The 24,383-nt window shown below is 47.2% G+C and overlaps 1 protein-coding gene across 1 annotated transcript in view; it reads right to left on the reverse strand.

The window, feature by feature from the left end:
* Positions 1-24,383, reverse strand: part of GDAP1L1 (ganglioside induced differentiation associated protein 1 like 1) — a 56,165-nt gene that overhangs the window by 24,471 nt on the left and 7,311 nt on the right. Inside the window, exons 2-3 of the mRNA XM_056844102.1 lie at positions 13,356-13,548; positions 3,394-3,567 (exon numbers count right to left, since the gene is read on the reverse strand). Coding sequence (XP_056700080.1) covers positions 3,394-3,567; positions 13,356-13,548 — 367 coding nt within the window. The remainder of the gene's footprint in view (positions 1-3,393; positions 3,568-13,355; positions 13,549-24,383) is intronic.

The following is a 24,383-nucleotide window of genomic DNA, read 5'->3' on the forward strand; positions in this document are numbered from 1 at the left end:
GAAAGGATATAATGAGCACTTGGGTACCAACATTTAGTTATTTATTTAACTTCATATGCCAAGAGTTTCTCTACATGGTTAGATATCAGTCCAGCTGCTCCTTACACACAACCAAGATTTTCGGGCTGTGAGCTTTCAAGAGTCAAAGCTCCCTTAGACTCGAAGAAGCTCATACACCGAAAATCTTGTTGGTCTCTCAGGCGATTTGTCTATCTGTTAGGTGCTGTGTCAAGTCACTTCTGACTTATGGCAACCCTATGAATTCATGACCTCCAAAACGTCCTATCGTTAACAGCTTTGCTCAGGTCTTGCTCACTGAAGGCCCCAGCTTCCTTTACATAACCAATCCATCTCATGACGGGTCTTCCTGTTTTCCTACTGCCTTCAACTTTTCCTAGCATACTTGTCTTTTCCAGTGACTCTTGTCTTCTCGTAATGTGACTGAAGTACAATAGCCTCAGTTTTAGGGTTGCCAACCTCCAGGTACTAACTGGAGATCCCTTGCTATTACAACTGATCTCCAACCGATAGAGATCAGTTCCCCAGGAGAAAATGGCCGCTTTGGCCATTGGACTCTATGGCATTGAAGTCCCTCCCCTCCCCAAACCCCGCCCTCCTCAGGCTTCACCCCAAAAAACCTCCTGCTGGTGGCGAAGAGGGACCTGGCAACCCTACTCAGTTCAGTCATTTTAGCTTCTAGGGACAGTTCAGGCTTGATTTGATCTAGAACCCACTTATTTGTCTTTTCTAAGGTGCTACTGGACTCAAACCTAGCTCTTCTACTGCAGACCAACACGGCTACCTTCTAAAATTATCTTTATGGTTAGGGGATGTATGTCCCCAATAACACTCCAGCTGTAACACCACAGACGAAGATGTCCTTGTAACAGAGCTATATTAGGAATTAGCCCAAGGTCACCCAGCTGCCTTCGTGTGGAAGAGTGGGGAAACAAATCTAGTTTACCAGATTAGAGTCCGCCGCTCATGTGGAGGCGTGGGGAATCAAACCTAGTTCTCCAGATCAGACTCCACCACTCCAAACCACTGCTCTTAACCACTACACCGCGCTGGCTAGATGGGCAAATGGCCTGACTCTGTATAAAGCAGTTGTATCGTATGCTCATCATTTGCTCATAGGGCTTTATGTGCTTTCAGACAGAGTTACATTTATTAGACATACTTAAACAGTTCTGTGGCCCCTTAGAGGCTAATAAAATATATCACAGAAAAAGCTTTGTGAGTCAGAGCTTGCTTGATCAGATGCATGACGAGGGCGCTCATCGTCTGAGAATTACAAATGCTGCATTCACAACTGTGTATTTTGCAGATTTGTACTCTGGGGTGCAAACTGGTATTCTGAACTACTTAATTGTGGATTTTGGTGACATTGCTACCAGCTGCTCATCAGTCACAGCTCTTGCCTTACATGTTTTTAGTACGTTAATAAAAGAGGTTAAAAAATCCCTTCCCTGTGGCTAAAACCTTTGCAACCCTAACCCCCAACCCCGGGGGTTCCCTACATGGTGTTCCTGGGTGCCATAGTGCCCCCTGCCATTTTTCCAGGCACCCACCAAGTGCTTTTGAGTGTAGAGATTTTTAAAAGTGTTGCTTTGGTAGCAGCTGCCATTACAGCTCAAGGATCTTCACTGTGTGCCTGAAGGTAAGCTGTGGCAGCCATTCTGCGGCTGGCTCCACCTCCTATGGAAGCCATTTTGTAGCTATAGGGTTGCCAGGTCTTCCCTGGCCACTGGCGGAGAATGGGGGAGGGGGTAGAGTTGCCAGATCCAGGTTAGGAAACTCCTGGAGATTTGGGGATTTCCTCCATTAGGTGCTTGGACTCCTGTTCTGTTTGTGGAAGATACTTCCACTCATGAAACGGGGGGGGGGGGAGGCAATTTTCACCAATTCCCTCCCCACTTCCACCGCCCTGATGATTTTGGGGGCCCACTGATCCACAGGAACACAGAAGACTGCTACTGGAGGTGGTAGAAGAAGAAGAAGAGTATGGTTTTTATATTCTCTACCACTTAAGGGAAACTCAAATCGGCTTACAATCACCTTCCCTTCCCCTCCCCACAACAGACCCCCTGTGAGATAGGTGGGGTTGAGAGAATGTGACTTGCCCAAGGTCACCCAGCTGCCTTCATGTGGAGGAGTGAGGAAACAAATCCAGTTCACCAGATTAACATCCGTCCTCATGTGGAGGAGTGGGGAATCAAACACGGTTCTCCAGATCAGACTCCACCGCTCCAAACCACTGCTGTTAACCACTGCACCACGCTGGCTCCATCTGCATTGCATTGGATACAAGCTGTTGGGTTGAATCCAAAGTCCCTCAAGCAGAGCAAAGCTTGCGGAAGAGGACTTTCTTTGTCTTCTCTGCCTCACTCATCCTTCTGAAATTCTGCTCCTGGCGGGCCAGGGGACTCTCCTGAACAGCATAGGAGTGAAGTGGGGGTCTATACTGAGAGGGAATCAACGATTGTTCCACTGGCAGAAGAACGCCTTTAGATTTAACTCAGTTTCTTATTAGAACATTCATTTTAAACTTCATGGGAAAGGACAAAAATCACAAAATCACACAAGGTTGGAAGAGACCACAAGGGCCATCCAGTCCAACCCCCTGCCATGCAGGATCCCACAATCAAAGCTCTCCCGACAGATGTCCATCCAACCTCTGCTTAAAGACCTTCAAAGACTGGGACTCCACCACCCTCCGAGCCAGCACATTCCACCGTCGATCCGCCCTCACCATCAGAAAGTTCTTCCTAATGTTTAGGTGGAATCGCTTTTCTCTTAGTTTAAATCCATTACTCCGTGTCCTAGTCTCTGAAGCAACTGAGAACAAGCTAGTTCCCTCATTAACATGGCATCCCTTCAAATATTTAAACATGGCTATCATGTCACCCCTTAACCTTCTCTTCTCCAGACTAAACAAACCCAGCTCCTTAAGTCTCTCCTCATAGGGCATAGATTCCAGACCTTTGACCATTCTGGTCGCTCTCCTCTGGACACGCTCCAACTTGTCAACATCCTTCTTAAATTGTGAAGCCCAAAACTGGACACAGTATTCCAAGTGAGGTCTAACCAGTGCAGAATACAGTGGTAGTAGTACTTCCCTTGATCTAGACACAATACTTTTTTTGATGCAGCCCAGAATTGCATTGGCCTTCTTAGCCACCATATCACACTGTTGACTCATATTCAGTTTGGGGTCCACTAAGACTCCCAGATCTCTTTCACATGTACTGTTGCCCATGTTGATCATTCACTAAATACTCCATGCTGTTTGCTTTGGGAGAAGGGGAACTTGCAAGATCCAAATCCCTCCATGATTGTGACATGCTCACACAGCCATTTACTCCTAGGCAACCCTGTTTAACAGCCACTTACTGCGGATCTCAGCTGTAGCATACTTTGGAATCATAGAGTCTGTGGTGAGCTCTGGGTGAAGGATGCATCCGTGCGTATAAGCGTCCATGGGCAAGGAATCCAGAATCTCTCTGTATTGCACCACTCTGGAATGAAGGAGGCTCCCCGCTTCTGGAATTAGTTGGGCAACATTTTCTGAAATGCAACAACAACAAGAAGAAAAAACCTAAAATAAAAGCCGCCTTTAATTATGAGAAGTGTTTTATGCGTTCTTTTAGTAATCTAAATTCTGCATTCCAAATAAATTAGAAACACTGGATTGGATCCAGAGGAAATTATCTAAAGACCGAAAGGGGCATTTCTGCCTGATTATCCCTTCCCACTGTAGACCTGCAATTCTACCCTCTTGCTGTTCCTGGAGGTCCAGGGCCCTCCAGGAGCACCATTTTAGGGGGCATTTAAGGCTCCAGTGGGAGGGTAGAAAGCCATGGTCTGAGGACAGAAAACCTTTCCACCTGCAGAAATCCTTTCTGGGATCTGAGCCATTAACTGAATTCACTTAGTGTTGGTGGCTTATTTTGCATTCAAGAGTCAGATTTTTTCAAAGCGCTGGGCATTTGGGACAATGATGATGAGTCGCAAGCTGGCAAGGGTCCTGCAACTGCTGCCTACATGATCATAACATGTAATAATTGTGTTACGCCACTCTCGATATTGCCCTTTGTGTCTGTGGTGCTTTGCACCAAATTTACAAGGTGTAAAACTTCGGGTCAGAACTTTCGGGTACTAGTTGGAGATCTCCTGCTATTACAACTGATCTCCAGCTGGAGAAAATGACCACTTTGGCAATTGGACTCTATGGCATTGAAGTCCCTCCCCAAACCCCACCTCCTGAGGCTCCACCCCTAAAACCTCCCACTGGTGGCGAATAGGGACCAGGCAACCCTAGTCAGAGCCCACAGAAGGTTTCCGCACATGCAACAGTCCTTGCGCAAACGGAAGGGCTGAAATGGCTCTTCCCTGTCTGCTTGTGCTAAGTTAAAGTGACTGTATCCCCTCTTTTCTGCATTGGCAAGGTTAGGCTTGGGGAATTTCTGGAGATTTGGGAAGGGGGGTATACCAGGTAGGGTTGCCAACCTCCAGGTGGGGGCTGGAGATCTTGCAGAACTACAACTAACCCCCAGCCTGTAGAGATCAGTTCTTTTGGAGAAATTTTATTTTATTAGTCTTTTATCCCGCCCTTTCCTGGCCAGAGCTGGGTTCAAGGCAGTTCACATCAGTAATAACAACAATACATTCAAATTAAAATACAGTACCCTAATACAAGAGTCACTGGTAAAGACAGTCATGCTAGGAAAAGTTGAGGGGAGCAGGAAAAGAGGAAGACCCAACAGGAGATGGATTGACTCAATAAAGGAAACCATAGACCTCAATTTGTAAGACATGAGCAAGGCTGTCAAAGATAGGACATTTTGGAGGACACTGATTCATAGGGTCACCATGAGTCGGAAGCGACTTGGTGGCACTTAACACATACATACAATACATAATATAATAAATCAAAACTAAAACTTGTAATAAAATCCACTTAATCAGCTTAAAATAAAAAATCTTGATGGTGAGTACATAACTACTAGTGGCAGTGACAGGCCAGCCAGGTGAAGAGGGTGGACTCTATGGCATTATACCTTGCTGATCTCCTTCCTCTTCCCAAAATCCTTCTCCCTTGGCTCCACTCCCTAAATCTCCATCAATTGCCTAACCTGAGCTGGCAACCCTAGCAGGGAAGGGTGAAGTCTGGGGATGGGAGGGAGCTTAGCAGGGACGTGATGCTATAGAGTCTGCCCTCCAAAACTGCCATTTCCAAGGAAACTGATCTCTGTAGTCTGGAGAACACTTGTAAATCCATGAGAACTGGCATCCCTACATGAGGTATTTCTTCTGATACAGTTTCAAAAATAAATTACATAAAATCATGCCAACCATCTGTCGTACATTCCATTGCTCCATACTCACATTGTTATTTCCTTAAAATATTGAAATGCCCTTACACTATTGCTTGCACAAATAGAACTGTGTTAAGTACATTTTCCTTTCCACTTATGTCTCGCCGGATCCAACCTCATGTGTTTCAGTTGGCATTTGATGGCCATGGGTAGGGTGGTATTGGTAGGGTGGCATGTAGGGTTGAATACATTTTTTACTTGAGTCTGTCACACAAGAATAGAGATTCAGAAGTGGAACTGTATCATTGTTTGCTTAGCACTTCTAAAAAGGTTTGCACTTCTATGCAAACACCAGGTCATTATTGACCCACGGGGTGACATCACATCCTGACGTTTACTAGGCAGACTGTGTTTACGGGTTGGTTTGCCAGTGCCTTCCCCAATCATCTACATTTTACCCCCAGCAAGCTGGGTAATTTTACTGATCTCGGAAGGATGGAAGGCTGAGTCAACCTTGAGCTGGCTACCTGAAACATTCCTAACATTTGACTGTAGACCAAACGCGCGTTTGGTCCTGGCTGAATCCTGGCTGAAACAGGGAATAAAGGGGGCTAAAGCGACCATGCGTTTTCACCCTTAAAAACAAAGGAAAATTCACAGAATTGTTTCATAAGCACCAGCCAGTGTTTCTTATAGGGCTGCCAGGTCCCTCTCTACCACCGGCAGGAGGTTTTTGGGGCAGAGCCTGAGGAGGGCAGGGTTTGGGGAGGTGAGGGACTTCAATGCCACAGAGTCCAATTGCCAATGTGGCCATTTTCTCCAGGGGAACTGATCTCTATCGGCTGGAGATCAGTTGTAATAGCGGGAGGTCTCCAGCTAGTACCTGGAGGTTTGGTAAACAAAGGTTAGCATGCTGTTGGATGCTCAGCAAACTAGAAACAGCACTTCACAAAGCTAGACACAATGATTATAAAGTAGTGGTATTTAATGACATATCCACCACTGATAGTATGTAGGCAAAAACATGTGTTGTTAATTATTGCCTTAAAAGTAACGCCGAAGAGAGGACTATGCCTTGTTACAAACAAATAACAGTATTAAAGGTAAGTCCATGAAAGGGGGTGCCAACCTCCCTTTCTTCCACAGATATGCTTCTTGAGAGTAGCAATTCAGTAGTGCAGTTGTTCTCAACCGGTGATCTTTCCGTTTCGGCGATTAACGCCTTCTTCAGGGACCACTATATCATAAATTAGTACATAATACTAATTAACAAATAATAATTAACATGAATATGCTAGCAATTGACTTAAACAAGGGAGAAAATAGAGAAAACCAGCCTTCCTCAAGCTCCGCCCCAGAAACCTCCTGCCAGTGGCGTATAGGGACCTGGCAACCCTACCCCTAACTAACCATAGCTGGTATAGAAACCTGCATTCCAACAATCAATGATCGAATAATAGTTTAATGAAACTATGGTTTTGCATTATACCTGAATTGGTCCTATGATTGTTTGGAGGAAAAGGGAAATAACTCTGTTGGGGGAAATTACAGGGGAGAAAGTGGATATATCACTTCTGCTTACTGAATGGTGGAAGAAAGTAAGCCAGGGGTGTTCCAGGATACTAAATATAATGCCGTCCTGACCTGGATGGCCCAGGCTAGCCTGATCTCATCAGATCTCAGAAGCTAAGCAGGGTCAGCCCTGGTTAGTATTTAGATGGGAGACCACCAAGGAATACCAAGGTTGCTGTGCAGAGGAAGGCACTGGCAAACCACCTCTGTTAGTCTCTTGCAATGAAAACCCCAAAAGGGGTCACCATAAGTCGGCTGCGACTTGACGGCACTTTACACACACAAATATAATGCCAGGTAGAAGTTTGCTCCCCAACAGAATATGATGGGCTCGTCTCCTGGCTCTGCTAGGCCTAGAGATATTCCAAGGTTGGACATCAGAGTACCTTGTCGTGTATTTTGATACTGATTTTTCCTGCTATAGTTTTCCCAGCCTTTTGGATGAGGCCAGATTGTATGTTTCTAGGAGCAAGATGATTCCCTCCCGCCCCAAGAGTCAAAATGGTGGTTCAATAGGCAGAGCTGGTCACAAAAGTGTGTTTCAGAGCAGGCCTCCAGAGAAAACCTTTCCTCTGCTGTTTGCCCAAAGCAAACCATCACCGCAAATTGTAACTTTCCCTGCAGGGGGGAAATATACAGTGACCAGTGTGCTTCCCTGGAAGAGGCAAATAGCAGCTTTGATGCACAGGGAAAAGAGTCAATAACAGGCTCCTTTCCTGTCCAGAACAAGGGAGCACGTAGGAGGAGGAGGAGAGGCAGATGGGAAAGGCTGCTGGCTTTGTCATTTTCCCCTCCAGAGCAAAGGCATGTGTAATTGCTTTCCACCTCCTCTCCTGCACAAAAGAGGAGAGAAGCTGCTGCAGGCGCTTGAAAAAGAAGCAGAAGCAGCACTCACGGAAAGGGAGAGAGCTAATTGCTTGGAGAGTGACTGGTCACTCCCGAGTGACCTGCCTACCCTTGTCATAGACCAGTGATGGCGAACCTTTTAGAGACTGAGTGCCCAAACTGCAACCCAAAACCCTCTTATATATCGCAAAGTGCCAACACGGCAATTTAACCTGAAGAATCCCCCTGAAGGAACCATGCAAAATAACAGCAGCGGGTTAGCTATGCACATGCTAATGGCTATGCAAACAGGAACAAAGGAGCAGGCAAGTGGGAGGGATGGAATTTCTCCTTTTGCTTCGAGACCGTGAATAGGCAGTTTTAAATTCGCATTTTAAAAAAGAGCTTTTAGCGAACATCAAAACTGACCATGCATAAATGGCCAGGGTATCTGTTGTGGGGAGGGGAAGGTGATTGAAAGCGGGTTTGATTCTTCCTTAAGTGGTAGAGAAAGTCGGCATATAAAAACCAACTCTTCTTCAAAGTGAAACTTGATATTTGTAACTGAACCATCAGGAAAAGAGGTAAATGATTGGGGGAGAGACACCTGGCAACCCTAAGGCAAATATATGAAGCAAAACCTGCTCTATATTCAGAGGGTTCAGTCTGAAAAAAAAACTCTGCAGGGGGGCTTATTGTTGAGTTCTGAGGATCTGGATGGGGAAAATGTGCATCTGAATGGCAAATCCAATGCAAAACCTCCCATTCATAAATGGCCAATAACCCCCCATGCAGAGTTTTGAATCAAACATTGCTTTCCCCACCCCCCCGAGCCCCGACCTCCTCCTCGCCGCCCGTCTTGGCGCTGCCGGCCCTCGAGCGCGCATTCAAAACCCGGCCGCGCTGTGAGGGGAGGGGGAGGGTGGCGCTTTACCTCACACACCACCTCTCTTGTGTGTGTGTGTGTGTGTGGGGGGGAATAAACCAGAAATGGGGCGGTGAGGAGAGGCTTCGTGGTCGACTTTTGGTGGGGGTGGAGCCTCCTCTGCCGGCACGCAGGTAAGTGGCTCGGGACGGGACCGAAAGTCCAGGCGGGCGAGGCAGCGACGGATGGAAGAGGTGGAGAGAGAGCAAGCCCGCTTCCCAAGGGACGGGGCGAGGAACCGGCAAGCCGACAGAAGACGGAGCGCAGAGACGCGGCGGCGCGCTGCCGCACCCCAGCTGTAGCCCTGCCGCCCGGTCGCGCCTGCGCCAGTCAGAGGACTTGGCTGGGGGCGTGGGGAGGAGGGCAGGATGTTTCAGCCCTAATAAGGTCTTGGAGGCGGGACTAGAGGGAGGGCTGAAACATCCTGCCCTCCTCCCCACGCCCCCAGCCAAGTCCTCTGACTGGCGCAGGCGAGACCGGGCGGCGGGGCTACAGTTGGGGTGCGGCAGCGCGCCGCCGCGTCTCTGCGCTCCATCTTCTGTCGGCTTGCCGGTTCCTCGCCCCGTCCCTCGGGAAGCGGGCTTGCTCTCTCTCCACCTCTTCCATCCGTCGCTGCCTCGCCCGTCTGGACTTTCGGTCCCGTCCCGAGGCACTTACCCGAGTGCCGGCAGAGAGGGCTACGCGTGCCAGGTCGGGCACGCGTGCCATAGGTTCGCCAACACGGTCATAGACCATCTAGTCCAACCCATTGTTCCGTGCAGAAACTCCAAAGTGAGGGCACCCTCAGCTGATGGCTTGCCCAGCCTCTGCCTCCAGTGAGGGTGAACAGCACCCTCTAGGTAACTGGATGCATTGTCAAACCGCTCTCACCATTGGGAAGTTAGCTCAAATGCTCAATGGAAATGTATCTTCCTGTAACGTATGTTACAAAAGAAGAAGAAGAGTTGGTTTTTATATGCCGACTTTCTCTACCACTTAAGGAAGAATCAAAACCGGCTTACAATCACCTTCTCCTCCCCACAACAGACACCCTGTGAGGTAGGTGGGGCTGAGAGAGCTCTAAGAGAACTGTGACTAGCCCAAGGCCACCCAGCTGGCTTCATGTGTAGGAGCGGGGAAACAAATCCAGTTCACCAGAAAATGGCCGCTTTGGCAATTGGACTCTATGGCATTGAAGTCCCTCTCCTCCCCAAACCCTGCCCTCCTCAGGCTCCTCCCCCAAAATCTCCTACCGGTGGGTAGATGATCTCTGCTAGCTAAGAGTTGCCAGCCAGGAAGAGAACCAAAAAGAGGGGAAATGGAGCAGAAGTTGGGAGGGCGGTGCAGCACCAGAGGAGACCCCTGCCTTATGACCTCCTCGCGATGTTGCTAGTATGAATTGCTAGAATTGCCACGGTTCTGATTTCAACCCTCTTTTCCAGATCTCTAAAAGTTAATGGAACAACAGGGTGTTCTGCAACACTTCCCAATACTGAATGAACTGGAAAAGGTTTTTCCCCAAAGGGTCTTTTAAGTGCAGCATCTTTCCTTCCTGGTTTTGAATGGATTTGGGCCAGCTGGTTCACATCACATCTATGATGCCCCATGGCTATTTTCTCCAATCCATATCACTCACTAGATATACAGGCTTCCTGTTTTTAGCCAGAATTATTCTTGCAGTTAATAAATTGCCAGTTAAGTCCCTGCCTTGAGATTTCATTGAGCCTTTTAAAAAGACCTAATGGTGTAATTGCAGAGTCAATAAACAGATTATGCCCCATCATTTCATGTAAGATTTTAACCACTGTTCTGCTATCACAGATCTATTTCTAAAGCAGATATCTCTATGCCTAGTGTGTGTGTGGGCTAGCCAGGGTAGGAGACACGCTTTACAATCTGCCACAATCCTCTTCCTCCCCTGAAAACCCTCCAAATTGCCCTGACCAAGGTCTGTGCTTTATCTGCAGGAAACCAAGAATTATCCCCAACAGCAAAGAACCAACGTGCATATGCTAGCCCTGGAGCATGGGGTGACAGCAAGGGGGTAAATTTTGTTGGTTGCTGAGAAGTTATTTCACATATGTTACAGGTAGGCCTTTCACTTACTCACCCAGGTTGGGGAATTACCCACCCAAGCCTGAATTTCCTGCCCCTGAGGAACTGACAAATGGCAGAAAAATAGCCTCCACATAGTGATGCTCTCAGAATTTCCCCTAGCCTCTGTGTTAAAGACCCACAGAGACTACGGGAGGCAGCCTAGAGCATCACCTCAAAGTGGTATCACCTTAGGTGTTGCCAAACTCCAGGTACTAGCTGGAGATCTCCTGCTATTACAACTGATCTCTAGCCGATAGAGATCAGTTCACCCGGAGAAAATGGCCAGTTTGGCAATTGGACTGTATGGCATTGAAGTCCCTCCCCTCCCCAAAAGTATATTTAGACCAAATAAAAGTATATTTAGACCAAAGTTTGGGAAGTCCTGCTGAATTTGCCCCACTGCTCTGCAAAGTGTGATGTCTGTCTTCACCCTCACTTCCTGATAAATATATTTAGAAACGGAGCTTGGATTACATCTTTCGGGGATTCAGCAAAGGCCAGCACATTTAACTAACCCGAAGTCTCATATTCTGCTGGTGACAGAATATCAGCTCCAGCTGATATCTGCTGAATGCAGGGTGGGGAGGGGAGTTCATTTGAATGTGAGAGCTTAAGCAACCGGGAATTCGGTTCTGCTGCCAAGGCTCCCTTTCTCCTTTGGATCTATTTTAAGGCCATTCTTCAAGCATCTGCTGGCACAGATGACGGGATCTGTGACAACGGCGGCAAAGCCCCCATTGAAATACCCGTCCTTAGCCTTTGGGTTTTCTCAGCCTAGCAGGCTTTGGGAACAGAACTGGGAAAGAAGGCTGTAATGAGAAGATCCCAACACAAATGTAGGTATATAATTCCCATGTAAACATTGGCCCCTGCGTCAACATGAAAAGTGAGTCTCCATCATGTTCTAGATGGGATAAGGCCCTTCTGCCTTAAACAGGAAAAAATAGGGTTGCCAACCTCCAGGTGGTTAGCAAAAAATAGACACTTCTGTGTACAGTATAAAGGTAAAAGGTAAAGGTCCCCTGGGCAAGCACCGGGTCATTCCTGACCCATGGGGTGACATCACATCCCGACGTTTCCAAGGCAGACTTTGTTTGTGGGGTGGTTTGCCAGTGCCTTCCCCAGTCATCTTCCCTTTACCCCCAGCAAGCTGGGGACTCATTTTACCGACCTCGGAAGGGTGGAAGGCTGAGTCAACCTTGAGCCGGCTACCTGAAACCGACTTCCATCGGGATCGAACTCAGGTCGTGAGCAGAGCTTTTGACTGCAGTACTGCAGCTTAACACTCTGCGCCACGGGGCTCCTACAGTATAGTTACATCCAAATAAACACAGAAACAATATTCATTCATCAATATACTCAATTTCTCAATCAACATACATATACATATATTATTAACATACACCAACCAGTGAAATATAATATAAACCACCATATCTGGTTCCACCAGTCGCAACACAGGTAAGTATAATTCCAGTCAAAATAGCATGTTATATATTTAATCTCAATATTAACCTATATGTTCTAATCCTTTATCATATCCTATAACAAGATTAACAATCCATGTGTCTCTTTCACAGATGTCAGATATGATATATATATGTATGTTGATTGAGAAATTGAGTATATTGATGACTGAATGTTGTTTCTGTGTTTATTTTGATGTAACCTCCAGGTGGCGGCTGGAGATCTCCTGCTATTACAACTGATGTCCATCCGAGAGAGATCAGTTCACCAGGAGAAAATGGCCGCTTTGGCAATTGGTCTCTGTGGCATTGAAGTCCCTCCCCTCCCCAAACCCCTCCTTCCTCAGACTCCACCCCCAAAATCTTCAGGTATTTCCCAACCCAGAGCTGGCAACCCTAGGGAGAAAACTGGTTGGTGAAATTCGCCCCCACCTTTGCAGGGAAACTGTACTTGCAAGATTTCCCATGGTGGAGCAAATGCACACATGTACCCTATATAATCTGATGGCTTTCTAGGCCTGCAGATGCACAGTATGGTTGCAGTTGGTAAACTGTGCCACATGGCAGCTTCTTAGCACAACTGGCAACTTTTGTGAAGCAAAGCTAGGCTTGCCAACCTTGAGGTAGGGCCTAGAGAGCTCCCAGAATTACAGTAGACCTCCAGACTACAGAGCCATTTCCCCCAGAGAAAATGGCTGCATTGTTTGTTAACAGGTTTATAACTAGGGTTGCCAACCTCCAGGTGGTGGCTGGCGATCTCCCGCTATTACAACTGATCTCCAGGCGACAGAGATCAGTTCACCTGGAGAAAATGTCTGTTTTGGCAATTGGGCTGTATGGCATTGAAGTCCCTCCACTCTCCAAACCCCACCCTCTTCAAGCTCCACCCCAAAAATCTCCAGCTATTTCCCAGTTTGGAGCGGGTAACCCTATTTATAACCCATACTTCTATCAATATCACAAAAAGTAATCTATGCAAATTTGGGTACATTGATTCACCTTCTGCCTTTTAAACTGCTTACTCAACTACCTTGTTTAATTCATTGGCAGCCCTGCTTACAAGCTCTTCTCCACTTTCATTATCTATTCACTTAAGGGAAACGGGACTCTAGTCTGAAGATTCCTCCCTAGGAGGACCCCTGCTTTTGACAGTCTTCACATGTCTCATCTTACCTCCTGTGAAGGTCTTTTCCATGTAATCGATGATCTGATTGTAGTCGCTGATAATGTTGTCTCCATGGATGATCACTGGCACCTCTTCCCCAAGGTTGAGCCGCATGAACCAGGGCTCTTTGTGCTCAGTCAGCGGCATGCTGACGTCCCGCTCCTCACATGGGATCCCCTTTTCTGCAATGACCAGGCGGACCTGAAGCAAGAAATGGATGGAGCGATGATTCAGTGCTGCTCAACAGCCTCATGAAAGACATGCACTGTGCCAACTGCCAGGTACTAGCTGGAGATCTCCTGCTATTACAACTGATCTCCAGCTGATACAGATCAGTTCCCTTGGAGAAAATGGCCGCTTTGGCAATTGGACTCTATGGCACTGAATTCCCTGCCCTCCCCAAACCCCACCCTCCACAGGCTCTGCCCCAAAAACCTCCCACCAGTAGCAAAGACAGACCTGGAAACCCTAACTGTGCGAGTTAGCCTTGCGATTATTTTGCACAATGTTGCTACAACTGAACAATGTGAGTGGTTAGCACACATCAGATACTTCCTAGTGTTGGAACACAGCCTTGAGAATCCCTTAGTTTGTCATACTGCCTTTTTATAAATTACATCTAGAATAACAGCAGATAAGTTGAAAAGAGCAAGAGTCCAGTAGCTCCTTCAAGACTAACAAAATTTCTGGCAGGGTGTGAGCTTTTGTGAGTCACAGCTCACTTCTTTAGATACAGCTAGAATGTGAGTACATCTATCCTTAAGTAGAGAATACTGAGTTCAGACACCCAATGGCAATAGCATGTAAATACCAATAGCAAGTAAATGACATTAGCAGGCATGATTGGATTAGATGTGATATGCAGAGGAGTAGCAGGTGTGGAGAAATCAGCATTGGTAATGAGATGTGAATCCCAGGTCTCTATTCAGGAGAATGCATTGTCTTGAGCTTCATTATTAGTTGTAATTCAGCAGTCTCTCTTTCTAATCTCCCTTTCAAATCCCTTTGTAAGAGAACTGCTTACAGTAGGGTTGCCAAGTCCCTCTTCGCCACCTGAGAGAGGTTTTTGGGACAGAGGCTGAGGAGGGTGGGGTTTAGGGAGGAGAGGGACTTCAATGCCATAGAGTTCAATTGCCAATGCGGCCATTTTCAGGTGAACTGATCTCTATTGGCTGGAGATCAGTTATAATAGCAGGAGATCTCCAGCTTGTACCTGGAGGTTGGCAACCCTCGCTTTCAGATAAGTTGTGACCTTTATGCATCTATACAATATTATCAGTAAAAATAAAATGATATTTAATACAAATTCATGTAGGCAATATTTTCTAGCTAACAGTAAATAACTAACTGTGAGATCCAACAGCCAGTAGAAGGTCCTGGTGGCAGCTGGTCTTTCCCACCTGCCTCTCTTCCAGCAGCCTCCGGTGAATTTCAAAAAGCTGATACTGGGTATTGGGAAACCCGTATAGACAAAAAGCTAAGCAATATGGACAGGGTGGTATACTCTCAGGGTGCACATTGGGGAGGGGCTGTGACCCTGTGGAAGAGCCTCTGCTTTGCATGCAGAAGGCCATAGGTTCAATCTCTGGTGGCTTCAGTTCAAAGGACCAGACAGTAGGTCTAATCCAGCTCTTTGTTCCCCACAGAAAACAGATACCTCTGGGAAGCCCACAAACAGGGCATGAAGGCAACAGCCCTCCCTTGGTCCATTAAAGTCAGTTTTGTCTACTCAGACCGGCAGCGGCTCTCCAGGGTCTCAGGCAGAGGTCTTTTACGTCACCTACTTTCCTGCTCCCTTACTGGAGATTCTGGGGATTGAACCTGGGACCTTCTGCATGCCAAACAGATGCTCTACCACTGAGGCACAGTCTCTCCCCATGAAGCTAGCGCTATTCAGTTCCTCCTGGTAACAGGGAGAAGCTTAGGCTGGAGACAAACCTTTGATTTTAAGAGAATTTAAAGTAGTTTCAGAAAAGATTTGCTTCCTAAATTGCACCTATGGATGGACAGAAAGTTGACTAAAATATACCTGACCAGTTGCTACCACCCAAGTATTTGCTGATGGCCAGGATTCTTGTTGGTCTGATCCAGCAAGGCACTTCTTATATTCTTAAACAACGGGGAACAGATGGCATCCATTGGAATGGATTAGCTAACTATTAAGAAATTGTGAGGATGCTTTCTTGCTTTGTAAATTTATAGCTCTGGAATTCTAACTTTTGATAGGAATTGTAATTTTAAAAAGTACACCTTGGAAGGCAGATGTCAGTCCACTGTTACCATGCACAAAGGCTTTTTTTTTTTGCCTTACTGTGATGCTGAGGGTCTGTGGGTTTTAGGCACCATATAAAACCCTGCAAAACTCATTGATAGGGTCGCCATCTCTGGATTGGAAAATACCTGGGGATTTTGGGGGCAGATCCTGAGGAGGGTAGGGTTTGGAGTGGGGAGGGACTTCAATGCCATAGAGTCCCATTGCCAAAGCAGCCATTTTCTCCAGGGGAACTGATCTCTGTCACCTGGAGATCAGTTATAATAGTGGATCTCCAGTCACCACCTGGAGGTTGGCAACCCTACGCATTGACCAGAGATGTAAATGGACGAGGGTATACCTCAGAAGCAGTACTCCAGTTCTCAGAAACAGTTCTCTAGCAACAAGCGTGTCTTCTATAGCCAAATAGCAAAACCCACCAGAGATCATCAGATAACAAATATCATACATCTTTTAACCACATAGTTCAACCACTGCTAGCTTGACAAGATTTATTTAAATTCTGTGCCATCTCTGCTGTGTCTCATGCATGGCATACTCTGTATTCAGCTCTGGCCACCTTAATTTGATTTGTAGTCTTTCAAAAGTAAGGGCAATGCAGGCCCAGAACAGGAAAACAACTGATCACTCTCTGTTAGGGTTGCCAGGTCCCTCTTTGCCATTGGCGGGAAGTTTTTGGGGCAGAGCCTGAGGAGGGCGGGGTTTGGGGAGGGAAGGGACTTCAATGCCATAGAATCCAATAGCCAAAGCGGCCGTTTTCTCCAGGTGAAGAGATCTCTATCAGCTGGAGATCAGTTGTAATAGCAGGAGATCTCCAGCTAGTACCTGGAGGTTGGCAACCCTACTGCCTTCTCTGACCACATCTGAGCTAAAGCATACTGGGTTGGAAGCAGACTAAATTGGCACTTTCTGCTGATTCCCCCTTCCTGCTGCAGACCCCCCCATTCTTCCTCAGGGTCCCCTAACCCTCCATGAGTAGCAGTTCATGGAGATCAATGGGCTGCAGAGTGGGAGGGGGAAGACAGGAATGTTGCATTCTACAGCTGGAAAACTGGGTCTAAATCCCACTGTGAGCCCAATGGGCCGGTTCCAGCAGCCACAGTTCCAACCCGTGGCCACCAGCTCCATTTGGAAAATGGAAAATTTAGCCATTTAAAAATTGTTGCCACAGCCCAATCCTAATCCAGCCCACGCTGCGGGCACTAGGGTTGCCAGGTCCCTCTTTGCCACTGGCAGAAGGTTTTTGGGGTGGAGCCTGAGAAAGGAGGAGTTTGGGGAGGGACTTCAATGCCAGAGTCCAATGGCCAAAGCAGCCACTTTCTCCAGGTGAGCTGATCTCTGTTGGCTGGAGATCAGTTGTAATAGCCGGAGATCTCCAGCTAGTACCTGGGGGTTGGCAACCCTAGAAACATCATGAGGAAAGGCTTAAGCACCTTCCTTTCCTGGTGCCCTTGTGCTGATTGGAATCAAGCCCCCATGGTCTCTGTTCCCAGAACTTCCTGCATTTCATATAGTTGAGCTGTTAATAAGAGTTTTTCAAGGGCGGAAATGTGGTGGGGGGGTGAGCACTCAAATGTGCTATGTACCACCCTGAATTTTGCAATGGCAGAGTCCCCAGAGGGCTCTCTCCCACATGATTTTTCTGCATGTGGCCCAAATGCAGTAAGCGTGAGCTGGTGGCTGCCTCTGAGAACTGAGTTTTCTGCAGATGAGACGTGCCAGGAATTGAATTACGGAGAGCAGGTACCCTATTGAGATCCAGACACGCTCTGCTTAAATGCCCTTGACCACGCCAAAGGGACTGGCCCAGTCAGTTCTCGGTGGGCTTCGCATCTGGTAGCGGCACATCCCATTTTGCTAGCTTCAGCCGCGGAAAGCGACACAGGCGTATTTCATCCCTTACACCTCTGTGTCATTGGATCAATGGTTTCATCGCCAGATTATCTAACTATCGGACTGTGAGAGAGGGGGCATTTTGTTTGGCTCAGCCAAACCACAATTTTCTCCAGCAGGTCCTGGGATCTGCTGAGACAGGAAAGGCACGTATCACATGCATCCCTTCACCGCCCACACTGTTCAGTAGCTCTGCTGGTCGGGAGCACGACTCAGCTGCTGTGGCCAGCTTTGCCTTGCTTGCTGAAAGACAGAGAGACAGAGACAGAGAGAGAGAGAGAGACAGAGACAGAGAGACAGAGAGAGAGAGTTGCTGGATGAAAGAAACCAGCAAGAGCAAGTGGAGCTCAGGATTTCTGACTCATGGATTTTACGCTGCCCTAATAGTCAGTACAATATATACCGCTTGGCTGAAATGACAGGGAAGGATGCCTTCTCACATTACCAGATAGAAGTCACTTCTCCATAGACATTCACATGATGGCCACAATTAGATAAAGCTACGTGATGATGATGGACAATGAAGAAAGCTGATACGAAGAAATGTGGTGTTGGAGGAGAGTGTTACAGATACAGTGGATTGCCCAAAAAAACAAAAACAAATCAGTGGGTTATAGATCAAATCAAGCCTGAACTGACCCTAGAAGCTAAAATGACTAAACTGAGGCTACCGTATTTTGGTCACATTATGAGAAGACAAGAGTCACTGGAAAAGACAGTCATGCTAGGAAAAGTTGAAGGCAGCAGGAAAAGAGGAAGACCCAACAAGAGATGGATTGACTCTATAAAGGAAGCCACGGCCCTCAATTTGCAAGATCTGAGCAAGGCTGTTAAGGATAGGACGTTTCGGAGGACATTGATTCATAGGGTCGCCATGAGTTAGAAGCGACTTGACGGCACTTAACACACACATACATGATGATCAGGATTGGCCCTGGACCACGTGGCCACCCCAGCTGAAGAGCATTGTCAGCTTGCCCCTGCTGCCCCCCCCCCCCATTTCTCCAGCTTTTGAACACCTGGTTTTCAACTACATTTGCAGGCCACACCATGACCTTGACATACAATTTGTTTGCATACTTTATATAATACATAAGAAGATGGGAAGGTGGCATGGTATAGCCCGATCTCATCAGATTTGGAAGCTAAGCAGGGTCAGTATTTGGAAGGGAGACCACCAAGGAAGGCTCTGCAGAGGCAATGGCAAACCACTTCTGCTTCTCACTTGCCTTGCAAGCCCCTTGCTGGGGTCACCATGAGTCGGCTGCAACTTGACAACACTTTACACACAAACATATAAGAAGATAAATTTGCTTGCTGAGATCTGTAAATCTGTTTATTCGTGCCACAAAACTCCAAATAAAATCAAGAGTGTTTCTCTCTAAATGGATAGAAATGTTTTAATCTTAAGAATAACTGAAATGGACAAACGCCAAGAAACTGAACCAACACTGAACAGACCAATATTAAAGTACCATAAGTAGATGACATCCTTACACCGTTAGCCCTGGTTCTTTAGTTTGTATGATTTCTTTCACTTTTTGAAAGGCTAGCTAGTTGAATATACAGGTGCACCCTAAGCTGAGCAGTCACTGGGGCCACATACCCCTAAATCCACTCTGGGTAATGATCCCAGAGTGTTCACGCATGGCGTATTGGCAGGGCTATAGGCACCCTTCCTTGTTAGCTGGGGCTGCAACATTTCTGTGGTTCAGTGATTTCTCCATAATTAATCAAAACATTTGTAAAATAAAGCCCAAATTTATTTATCTGTATACCCTGCCTCTCCTCTCACCCCAGGGTGGCTGCATATGAATGTGTGTATTGAATGTGAATACACTTATCATACTGCATATGAATTGTTAGCTATAGAACACATGGAATAAGGTGGGACAGAAACTTTTACTTGCTCATAACAATGCCTTCCTTAAACAAATAATAGCTTCCTTACTCAGGCTGAGTCATGGTTCAGTGGTAGGAGATCTGCCCCAGAAACTCCAGGGCAATCCCCAGCATTTCCAATTAAAAGGACCAGGCGGTAGGTGTTATGAAAGACTTCCACCTGAAACTGTGGAGAGCGGCTGCCAGTCAGAGTAGACAACCCTGACTTTGATGGACCGATGGTCTGAGTCAATGTAAGAAGAAGAGTTGTTTTTTATATGCCAGCTTTCTCTACCACTTAAGGAAGAATCAAACTGGCTTACAATAACCTTCCCTTCCCCTCCCTGCAACAGGCACCTTGTGAGGTAGGTGGGGTTGAGAGAGTTCGGAGAGAGCTGTGACTAGCCCAAGGTCACCCAGCTGGCTTCATGTGTAGGAGTGGGGAAACCAACCCGGTTCACCAGATTAGAGTCTGCCGCTCATGTGGAGGGGTGGGGGATCAAACCCGGTTCTCCAGATTCGAGTCCACCTCTCCAAACCACCACTCTTAACCACGACACCATGCTGGCTCCATGTATTCTAAGCACCCTAAGTAGTACCTACCATGCCCAAAGTACAGAAACAACAAAATGGGAGTTTGTTTCAAGATCAGCTAGGCAGAAAGCCAATTACTGTCTTGAGAAGTCTACCCTGAGCCAGAGTAAAAGGTAACTGGGCAGAACTGGGCAGAGGTCAGGTGGGTGGAAACTGGAGCACTCACCAGAACTGTCCCCATTTTTAAAACAGTTTTGGAGGGGAGTCGTGTTGGTCTGCACTAGAACAGCTAGAATCAAGTCCAGTAGCACCTTCATGACCAACAAAAAAAAAAAAAAATTGAGTATAAGCTTTCAAGAGTCAAAGCTCCCTTTGGCAGGTATCTGGTGAAGGGAGCTTTGACTCTTGAAAGCTTATCCCCAAAAAACTCTTGTTGGTTTTAAAACAAAATCACATTCTTTAAATGGAAACTGTGAATTCACAACCATGACTAGCTGGAAGGAAAGACAGCAGCTGCTTTAAAAAAGAACCTTGGGTGGGACTGAATCAACACTCCAGGTGGGATGGAGTACCCAGGGGATGCCAGTTGGTTACAAACCGTGGACAAGTTTGACAGTAACCTTACATTGAGTTAGTTACATAAAGCAGTTTGTTACATGCTAAGATCTACACAGCAGAATCAGCAGAGGACTGATTCTCACGCAGTGTGGTATAGTGGTTAGAGTGCCTGATTAGGGCCAGGGAGATGTGAGTTCAAATCAGCCATGAAGCTCACTGAGTGATAGGGTTGCCAACCTCCAGATGGGGATGAGATCCTCTGGAATCTCATCCCCATCTGGCCACTGTGTGAACAGATTGCTGGACTTGATGGACCTTGGTCTGATCCAGCATGGCTTTTCTTATGTTTTTATGTTCTTAATTACAATTGATCAGGAGAAAATGGCTGCTTTGGAGGACAGACTCTACGACATTATACCCTATTGAGTTCCCTCCTCTTCCCAAACCCCATTCTCCCCAGTCTCCACCCCCAAATCTCCAGGAATTTCCCAACCCCCAGTTGGCAATGCTCCTGAGTGATATTGGACCAATCCCTCCCTCCACCTCATTTACTTCAAGACAGTGATGCTGTGAGGATAAAATGGAAGAGCAGAGACTCTTATGCCCCCTGAACCCCTTGGAGAAAGAACAGGATAAAGTGAATAGATGATGCTGTGTTTGAAGGAATTAATAACAATATTTAGCACTTATTATAGAATTAAGAGTGCAGTGGTTAAGAGTGGTGGACTCTAATCTGGAGAACCGGATTCAATTCCCCACTCCTCCCCATGAAGCCTGCTGGGTGACCTTGGGCCAGTCACAGTTTTCCCAGAACTCTCTCAGCCCCTGCAGAGGCAGGCAATGGCAAACCACCTCCGAATGTCTGTTGCCTTAAAAACCCTATGGGGTTGCCATAAGTCAGCTGTGACTTGACGGCGTGAGCACCCAGCATTATCTCACTGATGCTTACTGGCCAATATTAGGGCTGCAGATTAGGGCTGAGACTGAAAGAAAACTAACAGCTTGGATCAGCTATGTGAACTTATAGTTGATGGAAAGCTGGGCTTCCTGGCTGACAGTTCACATGCCTACCTATGTGTGTGAGTGTAAAGTGCCGTCAAGTCGCAGCTGACTTCTGGCAACCCCAGCAAGGGGCTTTTAAGGCAAATGAGAAGCAGAGGTGGTTAGCCATTGCCTTCCTTTGCAGAGTCTTCTTTGGTGGTTTCCCTTCCGAGTACTGACCCTGCTTAGCTTCCGAGATCTGATGAGATCAGGCTATACGATGCCGCCTTCCCTCCTACATTCCTACCTACACCAACTCAAAGAAACTGGTTCTTTCCTGAAGTCTGCATGGGCTGTACAATGAGGAGGAGGCCACAAATTCAGATCTGGCAATCCCAAATTTCATAGAATTATGGGCACACTGACAAAAACTTCCCGAACGAATAACTATGCAATTCAAAATAGAGTTACACTCTTCGAAGACCATGGATTTAGAAGGGTGTAACTCTGTTTACATCAGGATGTGACGTCACCCCATGGGTCAGGAATGACCCGGTGCTTGCACAGGGGACCTTTACCTTTAACTCTGTTTAGGACTGCACTACCGAAGCAGTTTACTAATGTTTGCTTTCACCAAGGAATTTGCAGAATGGTAGTTCCATGAGAAAGCACAGGGATACAAAGAATCGATATCAAACTACAATTTCCAGGATTCCTTGGAGGAAGACTTGATTGTTAATACTGAACAGTTTATTTATGTAAAATATTTATGTCCTGTCTTACCTTTTTAGACTTAAGACAGCTAAGAGAGCAACAACAAATTGTAAGGACTCCAAAACCAAGACAAAAGTACAAAACAAGATAAAAGCAACACACATATGAAGTTGCCCATTGGCACATCTAGCCCAGGATTGTCTACTCAGACTGGCAGCCAGCGTGGTGTAGTGGTTAGGAGCGGTGGACTCTAATCTGGAGAACCGGGTTTGATTCCCCACTCCTCCACATGAGCGGCGGACTCTAATCTGGTGAACCGGGTTGGTTTCCTCACTCCTACACATGAAACCTGCTGGGTGACCTTGGGCCAGTCACAGTTCTCTTAGAGCTCTCTCAACCTCACCTACCTCACAAGGTGTCTGTTGTAGGGAGAGGAAGGGAAGGAGATGGCAGGCTGGTTTGATTCTCCTTAAAAGGATGTGATGCCATACATTTAAAAGGATGTGATGCCATACAGTCCAACACTGACGTTGCCTTCAGGGGAACTGATCTCCATAGTAAATCAGATGTATTTCTGGGAGAAATCCAGGCCCACCTGGAAGTTGGTAATCCTAGGACACAAGTATGAGACTGATATGAGGTTTCAGTGTAAAGAAGTCCACATATTCGGAAGTGACCCCAGGAGCCGGAGGTAAATTATCTCATACTTAGAGCATCCTTGGCAGAAGATTGCTTAGCTTCCTTTTGTTTAAAATCTCCAGTGGTAAAGATTCTGCAGCCTCCCAATGCATCTTGTTGCCAACCACTTTATTAGGAGGGGATGGCTCTTAAAAAACGCAGGAAGCCTCATTTCATTCCGCCCACTCACATCGAGCCGTGCAGCAAAAGCTGCATTTCGGCGCCGCTTGTATCTTGGAGCTCTCTCTATGCGCACAGAACATGGGCCAGTGATGAGAGGTTGGAACTAAAGGTAGTGAGCTGAAAGACCTGAGCCTTTAAATTGTGGAACTCCCTGCCCCAGGATGTGGTGATGGCTGCTAGCTTGGAGGGCTTTAAGAGTGGAGTGGACATATTCATGGAGGAGAGGGGTATTCATGGCAGTTAGAATGGATGCTGGTCGTGCTGCATGCCTATTCTCTCCAGTAACAGAGGAGCATGCCTATTATTTTGGGTGCAGTGGAACACAGGCAGGATGGTGCTGGTGCAGTCGTCTTGTTTGTGGCTTCCTAAGGGCACCTGGTTGGCCACTGTGTGAACAGACTGCTGGACTTGATGGGCCTTGGTCTGATCCAGCAGGGCCTTTCTTATGTTCTTATGAGCCTGCAAACAATCTGGGCCTAGCACTTTTCGTGCTTATCCCATGGACTGCCTGGCCAGCTGTACAGGCCACAAAAGCGCTTGGCAACAAGCAAGGTCAAGAGGAGCTTTCCTGCTTATTGTGAATGTGTACATTGTGTGTCATGACACCTTTCTCCATGATTGGTTGCATGCACTTCTTACATATATATATGCATCCCCTAATGGAGAAGGAGCTATTGGGATGGATCCTAGTCCTACTCCTTGTCCTATCTCTCCTCTGAGCTGCATCTGAAGCCTTCCTCCAGCCTAAGGAGATTTTCCTCCAACTTAAGGGGCTCCATTAGAGCAGGGGTGGGGAACCTTTTTCCTGCCAAGGGCCATTTGCACATTTATAACATCATTCGGGGGCCATAACCAGGTGTAGATCTCCCGGCGGGGGGGGAGGCTAGGGTTTCCAGGTCACCAGCCACCACCTGGAGGTTGGCAACCCCAGGGAGGCCATGCAGAGAAGGCCTGGAGGGAGCCCCCGCTCCCCCCACCGTCCCCCCTCCCAAACTGGAGGGCAGCCAGCGGTGGGCCCAAGAAAACGAGGCACCAGGGGGGCTGAGCCCGCAGCCAATCCGCAGGGAAGGAAGGGAGGAAGGAAAGAAAACAGAGAAAGAGAAAAAGGGAGGGAGGGGAAAAGAGAGAGAAAGGGAGAAAGAAATGGAGGGAGGGGGAGAAAGAAAGAAAAGGACGGAGACAGACAGAGACAGAAAAAGAGGGAGAGACGGAGAGAAAGAAGAGTGACATAAAAAGAGGAAGAAAAGCCTTCGCCCCCACACACACACACACCTGCGCACGCTGGCCCCACGCGACCAGGCCCCAGCCTCCACATTTCCCCACACACACACACCCGGCCCCG

Source organism: Euleptes europaea, chromosome 2 (assembly GCF_029931775.1).
Source record: "Euleptes europaea isolate rEulEur1 chromosome 2, rEulEur1.hap1, whole genome shotgun sequence".
NCBI lineage: Eukaryota > Metazoa > Chordata > Lepidosauria > Squamata > Sphaerodactylidae > Euleptes > Euleptes europaea.